This window comes from Oryctolagus cuniculus, chromosome 20 (genome assembly GCF_051225735.1).
Source record: "Oryctolagus cuniculus isolate XC-2025 breed Fujian yellow rabbit chromosome 20, ASM5122573v1, whole genome shotgun sequence".
In the NCBI taxonomy this organism is placed as follows: Eukaryota; Metazoa; Chordata; class Mammalia; order Lagomorpha; family Leporidae; genus Oryctolagus; species Oryctolagus cuniculus.
The window spans coordinates 40407521-40429681 of record NC_142886.1 but is presented as its reverse complement, the minus strand read 5'-3'; the positions used below and the strand labels follow the sequence as shown (position 1 = coordinate 40429681).

At 53.9% G+C, this 22161-nt stretch overlaps 2 protein-coding genes across 17 annotated transcripts in view; one reads left to right on the top strand and one right to left on the bottom strand.

Moving 5' to 3' along the window:
* NRDE2 (NRDE-2, necessary for RNA interference, domain containing) overlaps positions 1 to 8016 on the top strand; it is an 85633-nt gene extending 77617 nt beyond the window's left edge. For 8 of the 15 annotated variants that reach the window (XM_089322645.1, XM_089322646.1, XM_089322652.1 and 5 more), the window contains 3 exons: positions 3176 to 3247; positions 3567 to 3687; positions 4012 to 6828. In XM_089322645.1, coding sequence (XP_089178771.1) covers positions 3176 to 3247; positions 3567 to 3687; positions 4012 to 4022 — 204 coding nt within the window. In that variant the 3' untranslated portion in view covers positions 4023 to 6828. Of the gene's footprint in view, positions 1 to 3175; positions 3248 to 3566; positions 3873 to 4011; positions 6829 to 7877 lie in introns of those variants that run through there. The other 7 variants (XR_016226790.1, XR_016226792.1, XR_016226793.1 and 4 more) reach the window with 2 other exon arrangements.
* On the bottom strand, positions 5836 to 21185 carry PSMC1 (proteasome 26S subunit, ATPase 1). Of its 2 annotated transcripts, XM_008271926.5 has the most exons (11): positions 21147 to 21185; positions 18255 to 18308; positions 14361 to 14457; positions 12595 to 12719; positions 12260 to 12445; positions 12013 to 12141; positions 10853 to 10949; positions 8930 to 9119; positions 8106 to 8257; positions 7490 to 7644; positions 5836 to 6162 (listed from the first exon to the last, which is right to left on the bottom strand). In XM_008271926.5, the coding sequence occupies exons 1-11, from the start codon at positions 21147 to 21149 to the stop codon at positions 6028 to 6030; spliced, it is 1323 nt and encodes a 440-aa protein (XP_008270148.1). In that variant the 5' UTR covers positions 21150 to 21185; the 3' UTR covers positions 5836 to 6027. The 2 variants fall into 2 exon arrangements, with proteins under 2 accessions (XP_008270148.1, XP_089178782.1); XM_089322656.1 differs by lacking the exon at positions 5836 to 6162 and having other exon boundaries at positions 7539 to 7985; positions 8023 to 8257.
* Between the last annotated feature and the right edge of the window lie 976 nt (positions 21186 to 22161).

Sequence of the window (22161 nt, the reverse complement as noted above, 5' to 3'; positions counted from 1 at the left end):
GTGTTTGGTTGGCTTATAGACAACAAAGCCTGTTGACTTGGAAAAACATCTAGGTTGAGGAATTTCTGTAAAGTGGTGTCGGAACTCAGATTAATCAGAGCAGTGACTCACGAGCCATCCTGAGGCATCTGTGTGGGCTCTGAATGCCTTGTTGAACACAGTGAAAACATAAAATTGGGGCCCACGTGCCAGGCGGAGGCAGGGGAAGAGCTGGGGGCGTCGTGAGCACTCAGGTCCCTGGAGGAGGGTCGTTGGCTAGCTGGTGTGTTCGTGCCTTTCGTGGTCACACACACATGCGTCGGGCACACTTGCTTTGCTTGCTTGCCTTTCCCCTGCACCAATGACTCTTGGCTGTAGGGAGTACAGGGAAGGGAGGAAGGAGTTGGACAGAGAGTGCTAACATTTCCACTGAGGCTGGCACTTTGCAGGTTAAACCTGTTTTAGGAGAGACGCTGTTGTGTGTGGACCCTAACACTTTTGGCAAAACAGCTTGTTTTGACCAGAATTGCAGTTATTACCAGAATACTTAAGTTCTTTAATTTGGTCATCCACCTACATCATAGGGAAGGGAATTTTAATAGAGAAGTCAGCTGACTTCATGGGGCTGGTGAAAGGGAACAGTGGCGTTTTAAAGTTGTGAATTTCCTTCCTGTTGACAGGTGGCAGAGTTAGGGTCACTTTACCAAAGTGGGTGGGAAGGGGAAGACCCTTGGTCAGCTCCCTGCCCTGGGGCCACCCCAGCAAAAGGCCAGCCTCAGGAACACCCCCATGAAGTGTTAGAGAGGCGGGTTTATTTTTCTTTGGTTAGGGTTGCATATCAGTTGTGTCAAATCATTTAAATTGGTATCAGCTAAGAGTGCTCAGATTGGTTTAAAAAAATCAGATTTTGCGAAAGCCTGAAAACTCCACCGTCTCCCTTATTTTCCCAGAGTGGTTGCTTCCCGCACGTCAGACAGTACGGCACAGGAACGCCGGCCAGTTAGGGGCACTGCACAGGCAGCTCGTTTGCTCGGGGGCTCGCACGCGTGTCTGGATGGGATTTGTCACATGCGTGTCTAGACGGGGCTTGCACACTTGCTGGGCTGTTGGGGCCCCAGCCGGATCAGAATCTGCCGCTGCCCCCCACCCCTGCCCCCGCTCCTGTAGGAGAGAATTGCTAGTGAGACTCAGGTGACTCAGAGCGACCGTACCCGAGCGGCTCGTTGGCTGAACTCTTGAAATGCCGCGTGTGGGACTTGGTTCCTGGGCCGCTGGGCTATCACAGTTCCTGCCCTCACCGAGAGCATCCTTGGCCTGGTCCTGGGTGCCCTCCGAGGCCAGCTCTGCTCCCTCATGGGTTGAGTGCAGACTTGGGCAGAGCCCTGAGATGCCCTCGCCTTGGCCGAGGTCAGTCGTTTACTGGAAGTGGAACTGGGGGACAGGGAGTACCACGGAGACTCCAGAAGAGGAGGAGCCGTGACAGGAGTGTTAGCAGAAGTCTGGGTCGTCAAGATGAGGACGTTTGGAAGACGAGGAAGAGGGAGCAGGAGAGCCAGGTGGAGAGCCAGTGACTCCTCTCCCGCCGGGCTGTCTGCAAGGCCACACTCAGAGCACAGAATCAGGTGTGGGAAAATGAGCTGCCGCCTGGGGTTGAGCCCCCACACCTGATTGTGAAGTTGTCTGGTGGCTGATGGCAAGAGTGTGGGCAGCTGTGTACCTGCTGTGTTGGGTCCAGGATTAGCTGTGCGGGTGGAGAAGGCACAGTGGCACAGTTTTTCCTCCTTTCCAAAAGGAAAGTGAGACTTTGGGGGTGGGGCGAGTGTTTTAGGAGAGGACACTGAAGGGTGTTGGTGTGGGAAGGGAAGGCAGCCACACTGGCTTCCTGTTTGTGGGGTTTTGTTTTGTTTTGTTTTTCATTTTATTTACTTGACAGGTAGAGTTATAGACACAGAGAGAGACAGAGAGAAAGGTCTTCCTTCTGTTGGTTCACTCCCCAAATGGCCGTTATGGCCAGCACTGTGCTGTTCCGAAGCCAGGAGCCAGGTGCTTCTGGTCTCCCATGCGGGTGCAGGGCCCAGGCACTTGGGCCATCCTCCACTGCCTTCCTGGGCCACAGCAGAGAGCTGGACTGGAAGAGGAGCAGCCGGGACTAGAACCTGGCGCCTACATGGGATGCTGGTGCCGCAGGCGGAGGATTAACCAAGTGAGCCATGGTGCCGCCCCCTGACTTCCTGGTTCTAACCCCCAGCGCTCTGCTCAGAGCCGGAGGCCCGCACTGGGGCCACGGGGAGAGCCCAGCCATGTGGCTGGTCTGTCAAGGGGGCAGTCAAGTGGCCGGGGAAGACTGTGCTTTGCTTGAAGCAAGGTTGTCACAGGTGTTGGTGACAGCCCGTGATGGTTCCTGTGGCTGTGTGAGTAAACCTGGGAAAACTGAAAGGAAGTGAGGCCGTCCTTGGCAGGTGGAGGAGTCCCGTGGCAGTAGACTGGTGCCTTTGCCTTCTGTGGCCTGGGCCACGTGTCTGAGAAGAGCCTGTGGCCGCGAAACTGTGCCAAGGGCATGGCAGGTGTGGTGGGCAGGTGGGCGAGACGGCACAGAGATGGAACGCAGCTGCACGCAGCCCGCGTGGAGCTCCCTGGAGGGGCTTGCGGGAGGCCCCGATCGTGTCCCCTTCTCTGTCAGTCTGGGAGGGATGTCCCGGCTGTCGACACTAAGGGCTTCATGTTTAGAGGGAGAACCTGCTGAACTGAGCCATCTGTGCACCCTCAGCCTGAGGCTTCCCGTGGGAAATCGGACTAGCTCACGGCCCTGGTGACCTCCTTTCTCTGAGATTGTTTCAGAAAATGCCAGTCATTCAAGCAGATCTTCAGAGTTCACAGAAGTGCACATTCATTTTGAAAAGCAGTAGGCGTGGGCTCCTATCTTTTCGCACTGAAACACCGTATCTTTTAACTCCGCTTTTCCATGAACTTGGTGAAGCCTCGCTGTGGGGTTGGGAGCTCAGCTCCTGCACACAGCCCCACTCCAAGCTCCTGACTGAGGCCACGACGAGGTGGCTCGCAGGAGAGGAGGAAATAGAGGACATGGAGGGTCCCTGCAGCGCCCCCGCAGCGTCGGCACAGTGCTGGGCGTGACTTGTCTCTGTCTGTGTCGCCCGCCCCTCTCTGTGCTGCTCACGTTGTGCCCTCCTCCCCTCAGGTCTCCCTAGGAAACACAGACAGAAGTAAAGGTGTGTTCTACAGAGCGCTTCAGAAGTGCCCGTGGGCAAAGGTAAGTGACGACCCGGCACCGTCAGCTCCCCAGGGCCTCCCTGCCTGCACGGTGCTTCCGGGGCACTGCCGTGTGGCTGCTTCCCCACCTTGGCACCGTGCAGGCCGGCGGGGCAGCGCGCGGGGAGTCTGCTGTTGGAAGAGGAGGCCTGTCACGGTGGCCTTCCCGAATGTGCCCAGCCCGAGGCCAGAGGCCTGGGTGAAGGGGAGTCTGGGCTGCCGAGGGGCTGGAGGGCAGGCTCCCCTGGGGCCTGCTGCCTTCCCGGGCCCCTCCCCGCTGGCGGGCGAGGCTGGCTGACCAGCATGTCTGTCTCCGGTAGGCCTTGTACCTGGACGCTGTGGAGTACTTCCCCGATGCCATGCAGGAGGTGCTGGACCTCATGACCGAGAAGGAGCTGCGCGTGCGCCTGCCGCTGGAGGAGCTTGAGCTCCTGCTGGAGGGTTAGGACCACGGGGGGCAGGGCCGGGGGTCCAGCCTCAGTCCTGTGTGCCTGGGGTGGCAGGGCCTCAGGTTTTGGGATGTGTAAGCAATGCACAGCCTATGTTTACATATTATATATGTGACTGTACGTATGTATGTGTGGAAGAACCAGGCCTGTGACCATTAAACCTGTCCTGGCCGAGGAGTGTGAACGCCTGTTCCTTCTGCTTGTCCTCTGCCCAGCCAGCCTGGCCCCTCGGCTGGCACGCGTGGACCCGCGAGCCCTCTCTTGAAGTGCGTGGACTTCAGGTCCAGTCACTCAGCCCGAGGCCCTTCTCCCCCAGGCTGCGTGTAGAGGAGCAGGTGTGGCCTCTGTCTTCAGAACAGCGCGCTGGAGGGTCCTGGCCTGTGGCAGGTGCGTGGAACAGTTCTCATTGATCCCTGAGCTGCACTTGGTGACGCTGACCTCTGGGGACCAGCAGTGCCGCCGGGAGGAGCAGTGCACGCTGTCTGCCCGTCCCAGCTGTGCTCAATCAGGATCTGCCCTGACAGGTGTGTCCAGTGACTTGCGTGCACAGTGGTGTGGGAGGCAGGCCCGGGCAGTCCCTGTCGCTCTGCGGGAAGCCTGCTGGTGGCCACAGTCCCGCAGCAGTGCGGTCTGTGGCCAGTGCCTTCACGGCCGACAGGACCTGCTACGGGGTACCCCACGAACATCTGCAGTGCTTCTGATGCACAGCCCAGACTGGCTGTGTAAACACCCACACTGGGACCAGTCTCTGCTTCTGAAGAGCTGTATTTTCTCTCAGTGCCTTGTCATTTTCCATGGCTGGGAGGAACTGCTCCTCTGTCTCCCTGTGCTCCTGCCCTAACGTGAGAGCTTCTCTCTGGCTTTTTAAACAAAATCGTCTGGAGAATTGCCAGTTGTTTGGTACCTCCTGCAGAAAAGCCAGTGTTGTGGATACACGTTCAGCTGGAAACCGATGGATGTAGGCTCGGGGCCCTGTCTCGGCACCCAGGAAGGCGCTGGGGGCTGAAGCCGCTGGGTTGCGGGCTCTGGTGCCTTTTGACAGAATGAGGTACAAGGACTTGAGGCAGTTGAGACCTCGGCCTGGAGGTAGATTCTGCTTCCGAGAGGCACGGGGGCTGGGGGCTGTAATGAGAAGCTGTGGGGAGGGCTGGCCTCTTGCATTGACTTCCCAGTGTCCTCTCCTTCTGTGTAGGGTGGCCAGCGCACAGACACTCGCAGACCCAATGGGGGCGGCTCTTTCCTAGAGAAAAGGATGGTGAGGTACAGCCTCTTGTGTGTACTCTGAGTCCTCTTGATACACCATGCACACTGTGTTCAGTAGTGTAACTAGTTACTACTGAATTGAGGAATAATGACAAGGAAAAACAGTCTGCATGTTCAGTACATGGCAGTTTTTCCTGTGAATACACAGATGGGACTCTGTACGCGTATGGCCAGTTGCATGTTACAGAGAGCCCGTTTCCAGAATCACTTGAGAGCAAGCTGGTGATAGTTTCCTACATCACCACAATACAGATGACAGGAAGTCGGCAGGGATACAGTGCCGCCACCAGGCCCAGCCCGTGCCGGTTGTCTGTCACGTTGTCTGCAGGAAGAGGATTGGCCCGGGATCACAGGTTGCACTCGGTCTCCTGCAGTCTGGAAACTTCTCAAGTGTCCTGAACCTGTCGGATGTTTCTGCTTCTTTCACCTGATCTTGCCTCGTAATTGAGTTCAGGCTTAGCAGGAATATTACAGCAGTGACAAACAGAAAGGAAACGTTCTGAAGGAAATTAAGAAGGGAATTACAGCGAATATATGACTAAGAAAGCATAACAGCCTTATTGCTGACATGGATAGATCAAACCAGCCCCAGCATTCCCTTAAGCCAGAGCCCAATCCAGACCAAGGTCCTCACTCCTCTGCAGTCTGGGTGGCAGCACTGTTGTCTTCATTGCCATGGCCACGGCAAGGCCGGGCCCTCTGCTTGCTGAAGGCCCAGATGGTAGTTGGCACTTTTTTTTTTGCAATACTGTCTACACACCCACCAGTGTGGGAGCTGGGAAATAACTTCAAGGCTCCCCCAGGCTGACCCTCCCCAGCTCTGCCCACCCCTTGCTGCTGGTCAGTGGTGGATATGGAGACGCCACGGAGGCAGGACTGTGTGGGAAGAGCACACTTTATTGGGAGGCAGAGTGAGCAGAGACCAACGGCCCCCTCACACACAGATACAAAGGCTGTTTGCTAGTAAAAATCAGCTGGACCGCGGGCTCCTCTGGGCAGCTCCCCCTCCGTACCTCCCTGGAGGGTAGGGAAACGCCAGCCAGAACGTTCTCCAGGCAGCTGTGGTCCACTAGAGGTAGAGCCCCTCGGGGGTGCCTTCTTGTTTTTTATAAAGGACATTCTCTTTCGATTTTTTGAAGTCTTCATTTGTTACTTTCATTCTGCGTTCTCTCAAGGCCATGAGACCAGCTTCTGTGCAGATTGCCTGCAGGGTTCAGAAAGTGAAGCAACTCAGAATGGTTCAAACTTGCACGTTAAAAAGGTGTTTCTAAACTAGGAAAATGGACTGCTCAGGAATCCCAGCTCTGGGTTCTCATTTTGGCTTAAGCTGCAGTGACCTCGCTGGTTGATAGATTCTTACAGCTCCACCTTTTTAACAGAAGTGATATCCTTAGGAAACAGAAAATGACAGCCTGAAATTTAAGGCAACTGATGGTAGCTGATGGGAAATTGTTTGAAGTGAAGGGTCTTCAAAAAGTTCATGAAAATGCATATTATGTAAAAACTGCATTTGGGCCGGCGCCGCGGCTCACTAGGCTAATCCTCCAGTTGGGGCGCCGGATTCTGTCCCAGTTGCCCCTCTTCCAGGCCAGCTCTCTGCTGTGGCCAGGGAGTGCAGTGGAGGATGGCTCAAGTGCTTGGGCCCTGCACCCCATGGGAGACCAGGAGAAGTACCTGGCTCCTGCCATCGGATCAGCGCGGTGCGCCAGCCGTGGCGGCCATTGGAGGGCGAACCAACGGCTAAAGGAAGACCTTTCTGTCTGTCTCTCACTGTCCACTCTGCCTGTCAAAAAAACAAAAAACAAAAAACAAAAAACAACTGCATTTGAAAATTTTTGTGCACAGAATAAACAGTTCCATTTTCTACCAACTTTTGGAACTTCCTTGCATGTCCATTTCATTTAACTCTAAGAACCTACATATATTTCCAGTGGTATGTTTCTCAATTACCTGTAAAAGTAAAACAAGAAGCACTGCAATGCAGATAACAGAGTGCAGCGCTGGCACTGAAGTGTGTCTGATCCTGGAATCCGGTTTTGTACTTCAAATGGTTCAGGAAAGAGAGAGCAAGCAAATGGGGGGAGATGGGCGTGGCTTGTGAGTGTTCACTGCACTACTGTTGGAACTTGGGAAGATTTTGAGATTTTACTCACCAACTAAGACACGGATTCAGCTTTCTAGGACCCAGGCCAGCACACTGTGGGCGCAGTGCAGGTGACAGACAGCCTGGAAATGCACTGCGTGTGCCATCCTGAAGGCCTGACAAACCCACGGCAGCTACATGGTGTGCTCTCTGAGCAGACCCTCTTTCTCTGACCTGGGACTGGGCAGCTGGACCCCAGAGTCCCTCAGGCTGAGTGGAGGAGGCCGCAAGCTCAGTGCCAGTGACTCCTCTTGTGGCCATAGAGGGTTGAGAGCCACTCACTTGCATTAAATGGCCTCCCACAGAAAGCCATCTACTGTCCAGATGTAACGGCAAACCTGTGTGACTCCTCCCCCGCCCTGAATACCTACAGTCTCTGGGCCCTCACCTTGATGTCAGCACCCGAGAGGTCGTCCTTAGCCATGATCAAGTCGTCCAGAGTTACGTCGTCGGCCAGCGTCATCCTGCTTGTGTGAATCTGGAAGATGCGCTTCTTGGTCTTTTCATCAGGCAGCGGGAACTCGATCTTCCTGTCAATGCGGCCTGCAGGAACAAAAATGCGGTCACACTTGGGCCAGGCCCCGCCCACCACGTGCAGTGGCCACACCTTGGAAAGTGAACACTGATTGTGTAGTTACACTGGAGAAGTTATTAGCACTTCCTGAATGACACATTTCAGGAAAAAGGCAGTTTTGTTAAAAACGTTACAAAAAGATAGCAAACCAACTTTTTCTAGTGCCACTGGAGTGTAAAGCTATCATAATTTATTTTTTCAGGGAAAAGCAGCAATTCCTGAACCTGAATGAGGGAGTATTATGGGAAAGAAAAGATGAAAATGTAAGGCTGGAATTCAAAGGCCCACATCGCACAGACCTCAGGTGGACCTGTTTTTGGTAAATTACAGTATTGGCTCAGGTGGACCTGTTTTTGGTAAATTACAGTATTGGCTCAATGCTCATTTTACAGAGCACACTTTGCACACATGAGACAAAACCAAATTTCACCTGGTCTGATAAGTGCTGGATCCAAAGTTTCTATTCGGTTTGTGGCCATAATAACTTTGACGTCTCCTCTGGAATCAAATCCATCCAGCTGGTTCAACAGTTCCAGCATCGTTCTCTGAATTTCTCGCTCACCGCCAGAATTTGAGTCGTATCTTTGGAAAATAAGAGGAAGAATGAAGACCCAGTTGACCTGCTAGAGGGTAAGTACAGCAAAGACCTCGCCGTGACAATACCTCAGCACTCTGTTCTCAGCCCAAGTATTACTCAGCCGTCCTCCCTCCAGGGGACGCCTATGGCCTTGACCTCGCTGTGGGGCTCTCACTGTGGGGAAAGGGCTTGCACCTTACGAGAAGTGTGCTGGGGACTGCCTGCTCCTTTACTCCGCTGCTGTGAGAGGACATGGGGCCTGTTCCCTCTCCTGCAGCCCCTGAAGCCAGTGCCTGACCTGGGACTTCCTTCCCCCAGAATCGTGAGAAGTTTCTGTTCTTGAAGAAATTACCCAGTCTGTGGTATTTTCTTCAAGTGGCGCAGATGGCCCAGGGCTGCAAGGAACCAAGTTAGAACCACACCTCTTCCCAGCAGTTTCTGCACTGAAATTGTGTCATTTATTCTGTCTCCATGTTTGCTGTCTGACCCCCCAACCTGACTGCATGTGGGCCAGTCTCCAGCCAGCCACAGCTCCTGCATAGTTGTTATCCGGCCCCTTGGAGAGTGGCGCCTAGAGCATCCAAGGAGGCTGGCTCAGCCTGTGGCCACACAGGCAAGCCCAGTGACTGCGCTATGATTTTTGCCTCTAAACACAAAGTCGGTACAAGAAAGTCTACCTTTTTGTCCCAATAGCATCAATTTCATCAATAAACACAATGGATGGTGCGTGTTCTTCAGCAACGCGGAACAATTCCCGGACGAGCTTGGGCCCATCTCCTAGGTACTTCTGAATAAGCTCAGAGCCAACCACTCTCAGGAAAGTGGCTGAGGTTTGGTTTGCCACTGCTTTGGCCAATAAGGTTTTACCTGTTTTAGATACAAAGTAAAAGACCAATGAAACAAAACAATCTCAAGTGACCTGTTACCTGGAAACTGTCCTCACCACCTCCAGTGAACACCACACATGGCTCTTCTCTAACCCAAGTTAGAGAACCAACCCCACTCTTACTAAACTATCAGTGATGGAGAAAAAAGGTGTGGGGTCACTGTAACCGAGTACCAGGCTGCAGGGCTTCAGTGCCAGCACAGAAGTTAACTTCCAGGTGAGCTGTTGCCAGCCTAGCTCCTGACGAAGTGCACAGTGAGCACTGTAGAAATTTGGGAAACTCCTCTCATGCCTGAGGAGGCGGCAGTTCCTCACATCAGTCTCCTGGAAGACCTCCCCTATTTCCAGTACTGGTGTATCTGTTTCCCAGGTCCAGCAAGAGCAGACAGCACCCACTTCGAGAACAGTAGTCTGGCCTCTGATGGTGAGAGCGTAGGCAATGGCTGGGCAGTTGCCTCAGACAGAGGCAGTGAGGGAAGAACTGCCCACCACAGATCCATAGGAGGAGGAGGAGCTGGTGGTTGGCCAGGGAGTGGCGTGGAGGGATTCACAGAACAGCAAGAACATGAGCTAAGCTTGTCAACACGTGGCAGGGATGTTCCCTTGGTGGGCCAGGCAGAGTGGCAGGTGCAAAGACTGATGTTCTCAGGTGCAGGCCAGTCTTCTATTAAGGATGGCGGCAGACTACAAGGGTGGGATCTTACGGCCTGGAAGCAGGCAGCTCTAACTGCTGCTACAGCCAGAAGGCCAGAGCACGAAGGTGCTGCTCCGACAGTGGCCTGCAGAAGCCACATGACCTTGTGTCAGGAGCCTGCGTTCCAGTTTCAGCCCTGTCGTCAGCTCACTTCTCGGAGCTCCTGGGCCTCGCATTAGTCACTGCCTCCACATGTCATTTCCTGAGCTGGAAGATGAGGGCCCACCAGAGAGCTCTTCCAGCTCCAGCCCTCTGGGGCCAACTGTCTCCCAGTCCCTCCTGCGTGGGCAATCCTCAGCACAGATCCATCTGAGCAAGCAGCGCTCTTCCTTTAGAGTTTGCGTAGCGATGAACTGCTAACTCCTGGACTCCACAAATCATTCAGGACGACTTACTGCATAGTGAATGCAACGAGAAGGGGCTCCAAAAAGTACATAGAAAAAAACAAAAGATAATGCTGGGGCCAGCACTGTGGTGTGGCAGGAGAGGTTGCTGCCTGTGGTACCTTCATCCCACGTGGGTGCCTGTTCGAGTCCTGGCTGCTCCACTTCCGATCTGGCTTTCTGCTATGCCCTGGGAAAGCAGTGGAAGATGGCCCCAGTCCTTAGGCCCCTGCACCTGTGTGGGAGACTGGGGGGAGGCTCCTGGCTTCAGATTGGTGCAGCTGTGGCCATCTGGGGAGTGAACCAGCAGATGGAAGACCTCTCTCTCTCTTTGTAACTGCCTTTCACCTAAATCAATCTTCAAAAAGTGCCTGGAAATTTTGCATCTTTTTTAAAGTACCCCATATGTATTCATATATTAATTCACCCAACATATTTATTCAGTACCACTGGCACTGGGCCAGGAGAATGAACACCATGGGACAGTTTCTCAGTAGTAGCTGGCGGCCAGGCTTGGCCACACTCCACATGTTTAAAATGGGTGTTCAGGAGCGTTCAGAAATGCTGCAGTGTCATCACTTGCCAGGTCAGCAGTTACAACTCCACACAGGGTACCTGTAAAGGTCAAACAGCATACCTGTGCCAGGGGGACCATAGAGAATGACCCCCTTGGGGGGCTTTATTCCCATTTCTTCATAATACTCTGGGTGGGTTAGAGGAAGCTCCACAGATTCCTATAGAAAACACACACTCAGGTAAAAATGCCTTGCTGAAATTAGCATTAATTAGCATCATCAGTGTCTTGATTTCAATAAAAATAAGTCAAAAAGTCATTGGCTCTTACAGATGCTACACTTGATGGCCATCAGCAGGAAGGGCGTGCTGACACTGGTCCTCCTTGAGCTCCCAGCCCCATCCCCTCTTCCTGAGCTCACTCAGTTTCCCTTCAGACTGAAAGCTAAAATTCACCCTCTTCAGGTAAAACCATACACAGGACTGCTGTTCTCACCTAGAGACAACATGCCTATTTCCCGGCTGCGTGAGAGGTCCCCAGGGGAGCTCGGTGACTTCCCCACAGCCATCCTGACTGCCCACTGGCCCCCGGGATCTGCAGGGGCATTCCAGACCGGGCCTCCAGGTGAGGGTGTGCAGCCACTGCCACCAGACACTACGGTTCCACCAAACCCGAAGTCACCACCACTGCAAACTCCTCACAGAGACAGTTCCTGCATCGGCTGCAGCTTAATGCTTGGTATGTGAGATATTATAGGAACTATCAATTTATTGTTACTCCATTTCCTAATTCAAAATGAATATAAAATAGCCACAGCTGCCAAGCTCTGAGTCTGTTCTTGGTCAGATCAATAAAGAAGCATGCAGCTGGCGCCGCAGCTCAATAGGCTAATCCTCCGCCTAGCGGCACCGGCACACCGGGTTCTAGTCCCAGTCAGGGCACTAGATTCTGTCCCGGTTGCCCCTCTTCCAGGCCAGCTCTCTGCTATGGCCAGGGAGTGCAGTGGAGGATGGCCCAAGTGCTTGGGCCCTGCACCCCATGGGAGACCAGGAGAAGACCTGGCTCCTGGCTTCAGATCAGCGTGGTGCGCCGGCCGCAGCAGCCACTGAAGGGTGAACCAACGGTAAAGGAAGACCTTTATCTCTCTTTGTCTCTCTCACTGTCCACTCTGCCTGTCAAAAATAAATAGTTAAAAAAAAAAAAAATAAAGAAGCATGCAACACAACTCCCAAGCACCCAGAGGAGGACAGCACTCGGAGAACGAGGCTGAACCCCAGGCCTACCTTAATCTCCTGGATCTGGTTGTCCAACCCCCCAATATCAGCATAGGTCTCCTGAGGGGCCTTTTCCACCTTCATCACTGTGACCAGTGGATCCGTGTCATCCATCAGCACCCCTATCACAGCATGCACCTAGCAGGGAGCACCACGTGTTAACCACAGCAACACAGGGCTCAGGGTGGAGAGCGCCTGTGTGGGACAGGCGGCCGCGCTGAGTGGAGGAGAGAGCTCTGCGAGACCATCTGCGCACCTTGTGGTTGAGCAGGACGGAGCAGCCTGGTTCCAGCAGGTCTTTGTCCACGAAGGAAAGGATGCTGACGTAGTGTTCCGACCCCACAGATGTCGACACGATGGCGTGGTTGTCATCGATGATCTCTTCCAGGGTTCCCACCGACATCGGGGTCCCTCTCAGGTCATCCACCTTTGATCTTTCCTCCTATGGAGAAAAGACCCAGGAGAAAAAGTAGATCATAGCCAAAATGTACAAGGTCCTGACAGCTGACGAAAACCCGCAGTGCAGGTGGTGGTGTGTCACAGGCCCACAGCTGCATCTGTAAGACAGACCCGTGTCACTTTTCAGCTTACCTCCTGCTTTTCTTCCAGTGGTTTCATCTGTTCCTGATTCCTAATGAATTCTTCTTCCATGAGAAGATAGTCTTTAATCCTCTCTAACTTCAGTAGTTTTAGCCGGCACTGAGTGTGAGGTGTCACTGTAATTACAAAGTTTGATTATACTTGGAGCCAGAAGTTTGTAATTAAGGAGGAAAATATTACGATTTTTGAAATAAGCTAATTTTACTTAAAAACGGGGCGAGACGTGCAGTGCTCTAGGATCACTGGACGGCTGATGCAGGAACCTCTGAGCCCACAGGCCAGCCGGGTACATCACCTCCATTTGTAGTCTCGAAGTAGCGGGCATTAACCCTCCCTGTTCCACAGATGGCAGGCAGATAGTTCCCATATTTCCCTTCTTTCAAACTTCACGCCACAGGGATTTTTACATTTACAACCACTCTTTGTTTTTTTTAATGGTTTCTGAGTTTCCTGACTTGACTTCAATAGCCTCTTCTGCTGTAAGGTTAAATATAGTTCTGAATTTTCATTTATTATTTTCATATATACATGTATATACATATTTCACATATATGCGTGTGTGTGTGTGTATATATATATAGAGAGAGAGAGAGAGAGAGAGAGAGAGAGGAGTTAAGAGGAATTGGCTACTTAGAAAATTAATGGGATTTCTTAAAGTGAAACACTCTGAGATTTATTGAAAGGCAGAGTGAGGGAGAGGCAGAGGCCTGGCCACTTGGGGAATGAACCAGTGGATGGAGGATTGATCTCACTCCCCGCTCCTACTCTGTAATTCTGCCTTTCAAATAAAATAAATCATAAAAGCAAAAAGTAACTCATGCCAACCTAGAGGAATGTCAAACCCGAGTCAGGCAGACCGGGTCGACCACCTGGCAAGAGATGGGGTCTGATTTCATTTTCCCTGGACAGAAAATAAGCATTTGTATGAATCTTAATCTGCACAAACTGAAATGGCACCATCACCATCTGACTCCATGTTTTCAAATATTTTTTAGTTTACTGTCTGCAACAACCATGTCTGGGCAAGGCCGCCACAGACCCCATCCAGGTCTTCCTCGTGCGTGCCAGGGCCCCCAGCACTTGAGCACTGCTGCCTCCCAGGGTTCCCAACGGGCACACTAGCAGGAAGCTGGCACTGGACTCACCCCGGGCACTCCAGGCTGGGATGCGTGCGTCCCAAGCAGCACGTGAACCGGGGCCACAGCGCCCAGCCCTGACCCCTCCATTCTCGACTGAGCAAGCTAGTTTCTCCTTCGGGGTGGGGGGGGCCTTCATGCTGAAGCCTGAAGGAATGTGAAGGTGGCCCGCAGAGGGAAGAGTAAGGGCAAGGCCCCTCAAGGCGTGGGGCCGATGGGCGGGCGGTGCGGCAGGGCTAGGTCAGGTCCCCTGGGCGGAGACTTGGTCTGTGTTCACAGGAAGGCAGGCACCACGTGATCTGAACCCAATACGGAGGCAACTTCATTTCATGCAATAATGCGTGTTTCTGAGTTGCTTCTGTTTTATCTGGGTTTTGTAATTTAAAGCTCCACTGTTAATACACTAGGCGAGCTGGCTATTTAAGACACATGATACTGTATTTTAAAATAAAGCAATTTTCATGTCATAGCCAGAGGAATGCCACATACAGCAGTTAGGCAGAATGGAATCCCCGCAGGGCCTCCGCCCCTCCCCCTCATTCCCTGTCTCTCTGTTCACACTGGATGCTACAGGTAGAGATGGCTGCCCAAGGAATTGGAAAGACGGCATCAATCTGTTACCCAGTGGCAGTTTGCTGGCAGCATCTGGTCCCTTTGTTTTCTTCTTCTTTTTCCCCACTCTGGTTGGTACAGGAGGTTCATATTTCTTCTTCTTGTCCTTGAGTTTTCAGGCATCAGGAAAAACATCACACAGAAATCATATTAACGACACAGTGTTCTGACCACCACCATCTATTTCCAGGTGTATGGTTTTCCTTATCTTTTAGGATGATATTTAAAAACTATCTTCAAAACAAACAATCTGACTTGAAAATGAACAAATGATCTGAACAGACATTTCTCAAAGGCAATACACAAATGGCCCAGCAGGTTAAGGAAACACGTTCACCATCACTAATCCTCACGGAGTGCAAATCAGAACCACCATGAGCTATCATCTCTTCCTAGCTACGACGGATATTATCAAAAAAGACACAAAACAGTGATGGCAAAGATGTGGAGAGAGGGGAAAGAACATACACTAATGCAGCCTCAGTGGAAAACAGTACGGAGGTTGCTCAAAAAAATCTAACCAAAGAAACGAAATCATCTGTCACAGAAACATCTACACCCAGCATGTTCCTGTGGAATTATTCACGATAGCAAAGGCATGGCATCACTCTAGGTGTCTGCTGATGGACGGCTAAAGAAAATGTGGTATATATACACACTGGAATATTAGCAGGCATCCCATATGGCCGCCGGTTCAAGTCCCGGCTGCTGCACTTCCGATCCAGCTCTCTGCTATGGCCTGCAAAAGCAGCAGCAGATGGCCCACGTCCTTGGGCCCCTGCACCCGCATGGAAGACCTGGACGAGGTTCCTGGCTCCTGGCTTCGGAGTGGCACAGCTTTAGCTGTTGCAGCCAATTGGGGAGTGAACCAGCAGATGGAAGACCTCTCTCTCTCTCTCTCTCTCTCTCTGCTTCTCCTTCTCTGTGTAACTCTGACTTTCAAATAAATAAAATATATCTTTAAAAAAGAAATCAGCCAGGCAAAAAAGACAAATATTTATATGGGGAAGCTGAAACAGGTGATCTCAGAGTATAGAGCATGGCTACCAGAACCTGGGACGGGTGGGAGGAGAGGAAGTTAACTGGTACAGGGGTGCAGGCGGACAGGAGTACCTCTAAAAAAATTCTTTGTTGTTGTTTACATGAAAGGTAGATTCCATTAGCTGGTTCGCTCCCCAGAGGCCCACCACAGCCAGGGACAGGCCCAGAAGTCAGGGGTCTAGCGCTCAATCTGAGCTTCCACGGGGTGGCAGCCCCTTGGCGCTGGAGCTTTCCCCGCTGCCTCGCAGGGTGCGCATGAGCACTGGACTTAGAAACGGAGCAGGACTAACACTGGCGCCAATGCCTGCCCCAGAGTAAGCCTCGTGTCTGTAGTACTGCTGGCAACTATTAACAGTGTACTTCCTAATTTCCAGGAAGGACTGTGAATGTTTCCTAAACAAAAAGTCTGAGGTGATACATCAGTTATCCTGCTGTGACTGTTACACACTGTATTGAAATGCCACACTATATCCCGTAAATATCTACAAGTACTATGTGTCAATTTTTAAAAACTGCCCTTGCAATTTTATTTGCAAATTTCAAAAAAAAAAAAAAAAATTTTTTTTTTAACAGGCAGAGTTAGACAGTGAGAGAGAAAGAGAGACAGAGAGAAAGATCTTCCTTCCGTTGGTTCACCCCCCAAAATGGCCACTACGGCTGGCGCTGCGCCGATCTGAAGCCAGGAGCCAGGTGCTTCCTCCTGGTCTCCCATGCGCGTGCAGGGCCCAAGCACCTGGGCCATCCTCCACTGCACTCCCGGGCCACAGCAGAGAGCTGGACTGGAAGAGGAGCAATCGGGACAGAATCTGGCGCCCCAGCCGGGACTAGAACCGGGGTGCCGGCGCCACAAGCAGAGGATTAGCCAAGTGAGCCGCGGCGCCAGCCATGAAAAAAATTTTAAACCCATTGGCTTATTTGAAGGGCAGAATGGGAGAGAGGGAGAGACAGATTTCCCATCTGCTGGGCCAGGCCTAAACCAAGAGCTTGGACTTGTATCTGGATCCCACGGGGGTGGCAGGGTTACAAGAACCTGGGCTGCCTTCCTCTGCCTTCCAGGAGCTGGATCAGAAGCTGAGCAGCCGGGACTTGACCTGGTGCTCCAACACGGGACGCTGGCGCTGCAAGCAGATATCCCACTGGACTACGACGCCGGCCGCTGCTTGTTAATTTTTATTTGAAAGCAGATATACGCACACAGAGAAGAGACAGAAAGAAAGAGATCTTCCATCTATCCTCTGGTTTACTTTTTTTTTTTTTTGCCAGGCAGAGTTAGAGAGAGAGTTAGACAGTGAGAGACAGAGAGAAAGGTCTTCCTTCTGTTGGTTCACTCCCCTGATGGCCGCTATGGCCGGCACTGTGCTGATCCGAAGTCAGGAGCCAGGTGCTTCCTCCTGGTCTCCCATGGGGTGCAGGGCCCAAGTACTTGGGCCATCCTCCACTGCACTCCCGGGCCACAGCAGAGAGCTAGACTGGAAGAGGTGCAGCCGGGACTAGTACCTGGCATCCCGACGGGGACTAGAGCCTGGGGTGCCAGCGCTGCAGGTAGAGGATTAGCCAAGTGAGCCACGGCGCCGGCCTGGTTTACTTCTAAAATGCCTGCAACAGCCGGAGCTGCTCCAGGCCAAAGCCAATAGTCTGAAACTCAATCCAGGTTTCCAGTGAGGGTGGCAGGGACCCAAGTACTTGAGCCATCACCTGTTAGCTCCCAGGTATGCCATCGGCAGAAAGCTGGAATCAGAAGTGGAGCCAAGGGGCTGAAGCAGTGGCGTAGCAGGTAACACTGCTGCCATCCCATATGGGCATAGGTTTGAGTCCCAGTTGCTCCACTTCTCACCGAGCTCCCTGCTAATGTGCCTGGGAAAGCAGCAGAAAATGGCCCAAGTGCTTGGGCCCTCAAACCTATGCAGGTGACCCGGAAGAAGCTCCTGGCTCTGGTCTGGCCCAGCTCTGGCTGTCGAGGCCATTTTTGGGGGAGCAACAGTTAACGAGATGGAAGATCTCTTGTCTCTCCAACTCTGCCTTTCAAAAAAAAAAGTGGAGCCAGGTTTCTAACCCAGGTGCTTCAGTATGGGATCTGGGCATCCCAAGTGGCCTCCTGACCACCACTCTGAACACCCGCCCTGTCACTGCAGTTTTCAGACCCAAGCTGCTGTAGTAGGTAACTGAAATCTTTTTACAATCTACATGAATGACAGAGTACTCCAGGGGGGCGTGGTGAAGTCAGAGGTCTGAGTAATCTGAAGAATTCTTCACCTCAGGATATTAAGCCCTGAACTCACTCGCAGGGCACTGAACATTCCATGAGGTTACTTTTACACATCTAAAAACCATCACTGCTTGACAGATGAGAACTTTTCCAAAATCATGGCGGTACTGCACCCACAGGCCAGGCCAGTTCGAGAACTGCTGGATCATCCTGCTTTTCAAATCCACGAGCCCCAGCGGCGCTGTGGCTCACTTGGCTAACCCTCCGCCTGCGGCGCCAGCACCCCGGGTTCTAGTCCCGGTTGGGGTGCTGGATTCTGTCCCAGTTGCCCCTCTTCCAGGCCAGCTCTCTGCTGTGGCCAGGGAGTGCAGTGGAGGATGGCCCAAGTGCTTGGGTCCTGCACCCCATGGGAGACCAGGATAAGTACCTGGCTCCTGGCTTCAGATCAGTGCAGCACTGGCCATAGCGGCCATTTGGGGGGTGAACCAATGGAAGGAAGACCTTTCTCTCTGTCTCTCTGTCTAATTCTGCCTGTCCAAAAACAAAACAAAACAAACAAAAACCCCAAATCCCGAGCCCCACAGAAGCTCAGCTGGGCCTCGCGTCATGCCCCACAGGCTGCCCACACCACAGCGCGCGTCCGGCTGCTCACTTACCTTGTCATCCTTCTTGCCACCTCCAGGCCCGTGACCGCCACTCTGACTCTGACCCTGGCAGGAAAAGGGATAAACCACAGATGTAACTCAAAATACAGTTATCTCAAAACCTGTGATCTAACGCATGGACACGCCCCTCTTAGTACTGCTGAACCCAGGCTGTAACCGGCAGGCATCGTGTGCAATGACAGGCTGTGTAGACCACGGGTGTAGACCGCGGGCACACCTGCAGCTCCTTGCATCTTGCACTCAAGAACAACTCTGCTAAAAGCAGACACAAGTCACGAGGCCACGCTCCGCGGTCACCCCTCTTCGAGGGAAGCTTAGAGCTTAACATTCTTTAAAGAATGAGACTGAGCCCACAAGTGTTTCCGGAAATCAAGCTGTGAAAGCTAAATCATCCTACACACTCAACAGTCCTTTAGTCCTCACTGAGATCAACCAAGATCCAGCAACTTATCTACCCCACAGCCCTAGAGCCTGAGGCTCTTGGGCAGGTCAGGCTTCCCAATCTAGTTTTCTGTTGAATCACTTTAACTGTTAAGAATTTAAGCTTGGGGCTGGCACTGTGGCGTAGCAGGTAAAGCTGCCGTCTGCAATGCCAGCATCCCAAATGGACACTGGTTCGAGTCCCAGCTGCTCCACTTCCCATCCAGCTCTCTGCTATGGCCTGGGAAAGCAGAAGATAGCCCAGGTCCTTGGTCCCCTGCACCCACGTGGGAGACCCGGAAGAAGCTCCTGGCTCCTGGCTTTGGATCGGCTCCGCTCCAGCCGTTGTGGCCACCTGGAGAGTGAACCAGTGGACGGAAGACCTCTCTCTCTCTCTCTCTTTCTCCCTCCCTCTCCCTCCCCCCCCCCCCGCCTCTGCCTCTCTGTAACTCTGTCTTTCAAATAAATAAATAAACAAATCTTTAAATAACTTAAGCTCATTTAAACCGAGAGATTTCTAGTTTAAAACAGACTCTTCAATTACAGGTCAGTGCGGAACACAGAGTATCTGAGGTGTGGTGGCACTGTAAGCCTGAGTTAATAACACACTTAACACACTAAGGGGCCCACTCGGCCCCGTAAATCAGTTCCACACGGCCACCTCTCAACACATACACTGGCAGTTTCCTTACTAAGACGAAACCAGTCTGTAGCCTGGTTCCCTGCCACAGCTGACCACCGAATACATCTCCTGATACGCGGGACGTGTAAAACTGTGCTTTACTCTGAAGAGGGTGATGAAGGGCTCAGATCCTGGGCAGAATTCGTTACGTTCAGTTAGGCCTTTTACACCTGCTCACCCAGGGAAACGTGCTCGTGGCCGGCAGCCCCTAATGGTGGGGTGCCCACTGCCCGACTCTCCCATTTTCCCTTCGCTGGCTCGCTAATCCCATACACTGCTCCCAGGGGGGGTTCCTGACCCCCACTTCAGAGATGAGTCATTGCAACAAGCTGGAGAGCCGGGCTGCGAATTCTAGGAACCGGGTTTGACTTCAGCTTGATCAGCGCCAGGCTGCGCGGCCTCAGGCAGCCAGGGCAGGTCCCCTCCGGGGCGCTGGTGTCTAACTGCAAAGTGGGTGCGCCACCAGCACCTGCGTGCCCGTACACCAGCTGGCGGTACAGGACTGCCGTGAGGCAGGCAGAGCCAGGACCTCAGTGGTCGGTGTGGGGAGAGGCGCCCTGCCCGCCCTCACGGCCTCCCTGCGCCACCTCTACCCAGCACCTCCACCTGTTTGTCTGCGCCCTCATCTCTCAACTGGGTGGCAGCCGCCTCGCGGAGATCCTGGTTTGGTTTCTCCCATCAGCAGCTGGCACTTCTACAACAAACAGCTGCCCCTTTGATCCTCCAGGACTCTCCCTTGCCCCCTAGCACGTGCGGGCCCAGGCCTCCCACGGTCGCCTCCTTTCTCAAGCTCCTGCAAGGCCGTCCCGGGCGAGGAGGTTTCCCTGAGGGGCCCACGGTCCCGCATCTCGGCCACTGTGGGGATCCCTGCGTACAAGCAGCGGACCGATTTCGGAGGCCTGACCCGCAGCTATCCGTGCATTTCTTACAAGCAGGACCCCTCATTTACAGACAAGGAACCCGGCCCCGGGGGTCTCTCCAGGGCCGCGGAACAGCCTGACGGCCACTTCCTGTCCCCGTTTCCTGCTCAGCAAACCACCAGGTGCAGGCACTGCCGTGAGGAACAGATGGCGAAGCCCTCAGGAAGGCCTCTTCGCGTCCGGCCCGCTGCCAGGCATGTTCCCATGTCGAGTGCGGCTCTGGCAGCAGTGGCCCAGGGTTTCCACGGGTGCCTGCCTGGGCAATGGGACCTTCGCGGAGGCCCTGCCCCGCTCGCCGGTGTAACCCATCCCTTTGTTTACTGTCTGCCCTCTCCCTAGGACGTGAGCTCCTCGAGGGCAGAGCCTCGGCCGGCCTGCTCAGCCCCTGGATAGTCAGCGCCCGGAACAGGGGCCGGCTGCGGGCGGGGAGGGTGGGCAGTGGGCCGGCGTCCGTGCTGGCTGTTTTATGGCTACGCATGCACCACGGGCCCTTGCTCTCGGAGCTCCGCCTGCCACAAAAGCGCGGCCCCAGCGCCCAGCTTCCTTCCTCGACGCACGGCCCCTCACTCCGCGCACCTGTCCCGGTGACCCGCGCGGCAGAGCCCGCTCCCGCCCCACAGGCGCCGGGGCACCCTCGGCGCAGAGCTCCGGCTCCAGGGCCTCGAGCCAGACTCCCTGGTCGGCCCCAGCCCGCGGGGGACCTGGCGCCGTTCTCGGAAGCCTCCGCTCGCCGAGCTGCCCGGACGGCAGAAGCGGGGAGCAGACGGCGCGAGCGCCTCGGGCGGACGTCTCAGTCGCGCCCGTCGGGCCGCTCCGACCCCAACGCACCACGACCACCAACCGAAACCCTTAGTCACTCACCATCTTGACTCGGCCGCTCCAGCCACCGCTGCCGGAAGTGCATCCACCCCCAGGGCCGCCGGAAGCGGAAGTTGTGAGGAGCGCTACGGAAGCCGGGAGGAATCAAATGCCGCACGGACGAAATTGCGCTCGGCGGGCTTGGGCGAGCGGTTTGGGGCGGCGGAGTAATTTTTAATCCTGATGTGAACCTTATAAATATTTTACTTGAAAAAAAAATTTACAATGGGGTAAACATAAAGCATTTAAATTAGACAAAAATGGTAACCGGGAAGAGCTCTGTAGCGTTTGGCGTCGCGAGGCTGACACAGACGTGTAGCTTCGCCGCGTAGGCTCCGAATTAACGCGCGCGTCTGCGACGATTTGTCAGCCTGTTTCTTCCTGATGGCTCCCGATGGTCGTAGTAAGATTCTGAGTCTTGAGCCCTCGTGGTTAAAGTCTGTCGTCTTACATCCCCCGGGACAGCAGCAGGGTGGGAGAACTTCCGAGCGCGGGCCCCGAACGCCCCGCCCCGCCGACCGGGAGACGGGGATGAACCGGGCATCCGCTCCGAAGCGCTAGAGCGTTTCACTCGCTCACGCGCCGCAGGCACACCCCTCCTGCTGTCTGTCGTCCCGCAGCGGCGTGGGGGAAGGTCTGCGCTCTGGCGAGCTCCGCCCGGGGGACCGGGCCAGGACGGCGGCCCCTTCACGACACCCAGGACTCCGGCTCTGACCCGGGGCGGGCCTCGGGGGGCAAGCCCGCGCAGCACTCTGCAGCCCCCAGCCCCTGCCTGCGCCCCCTGGCCGGTTTACCACGCAGATAAACTTCACGCTCGCTTGCCTCAGTTCTATCCACGGGTTCCCCTGAGAGAGGGGGCTCAGGGACTGATGGTCAGGAAGCCTTCCGCCTTGGGGAGGGGACAGAAATGGTCAATAGTCACATCAGTTATTCTTGCGTATTTATTCTGGTGATTTGCCTAGGCTTCCTTTATGTAGGGATTCAAACACAGCATCGGATGTAAATACCCGAGTGTGCA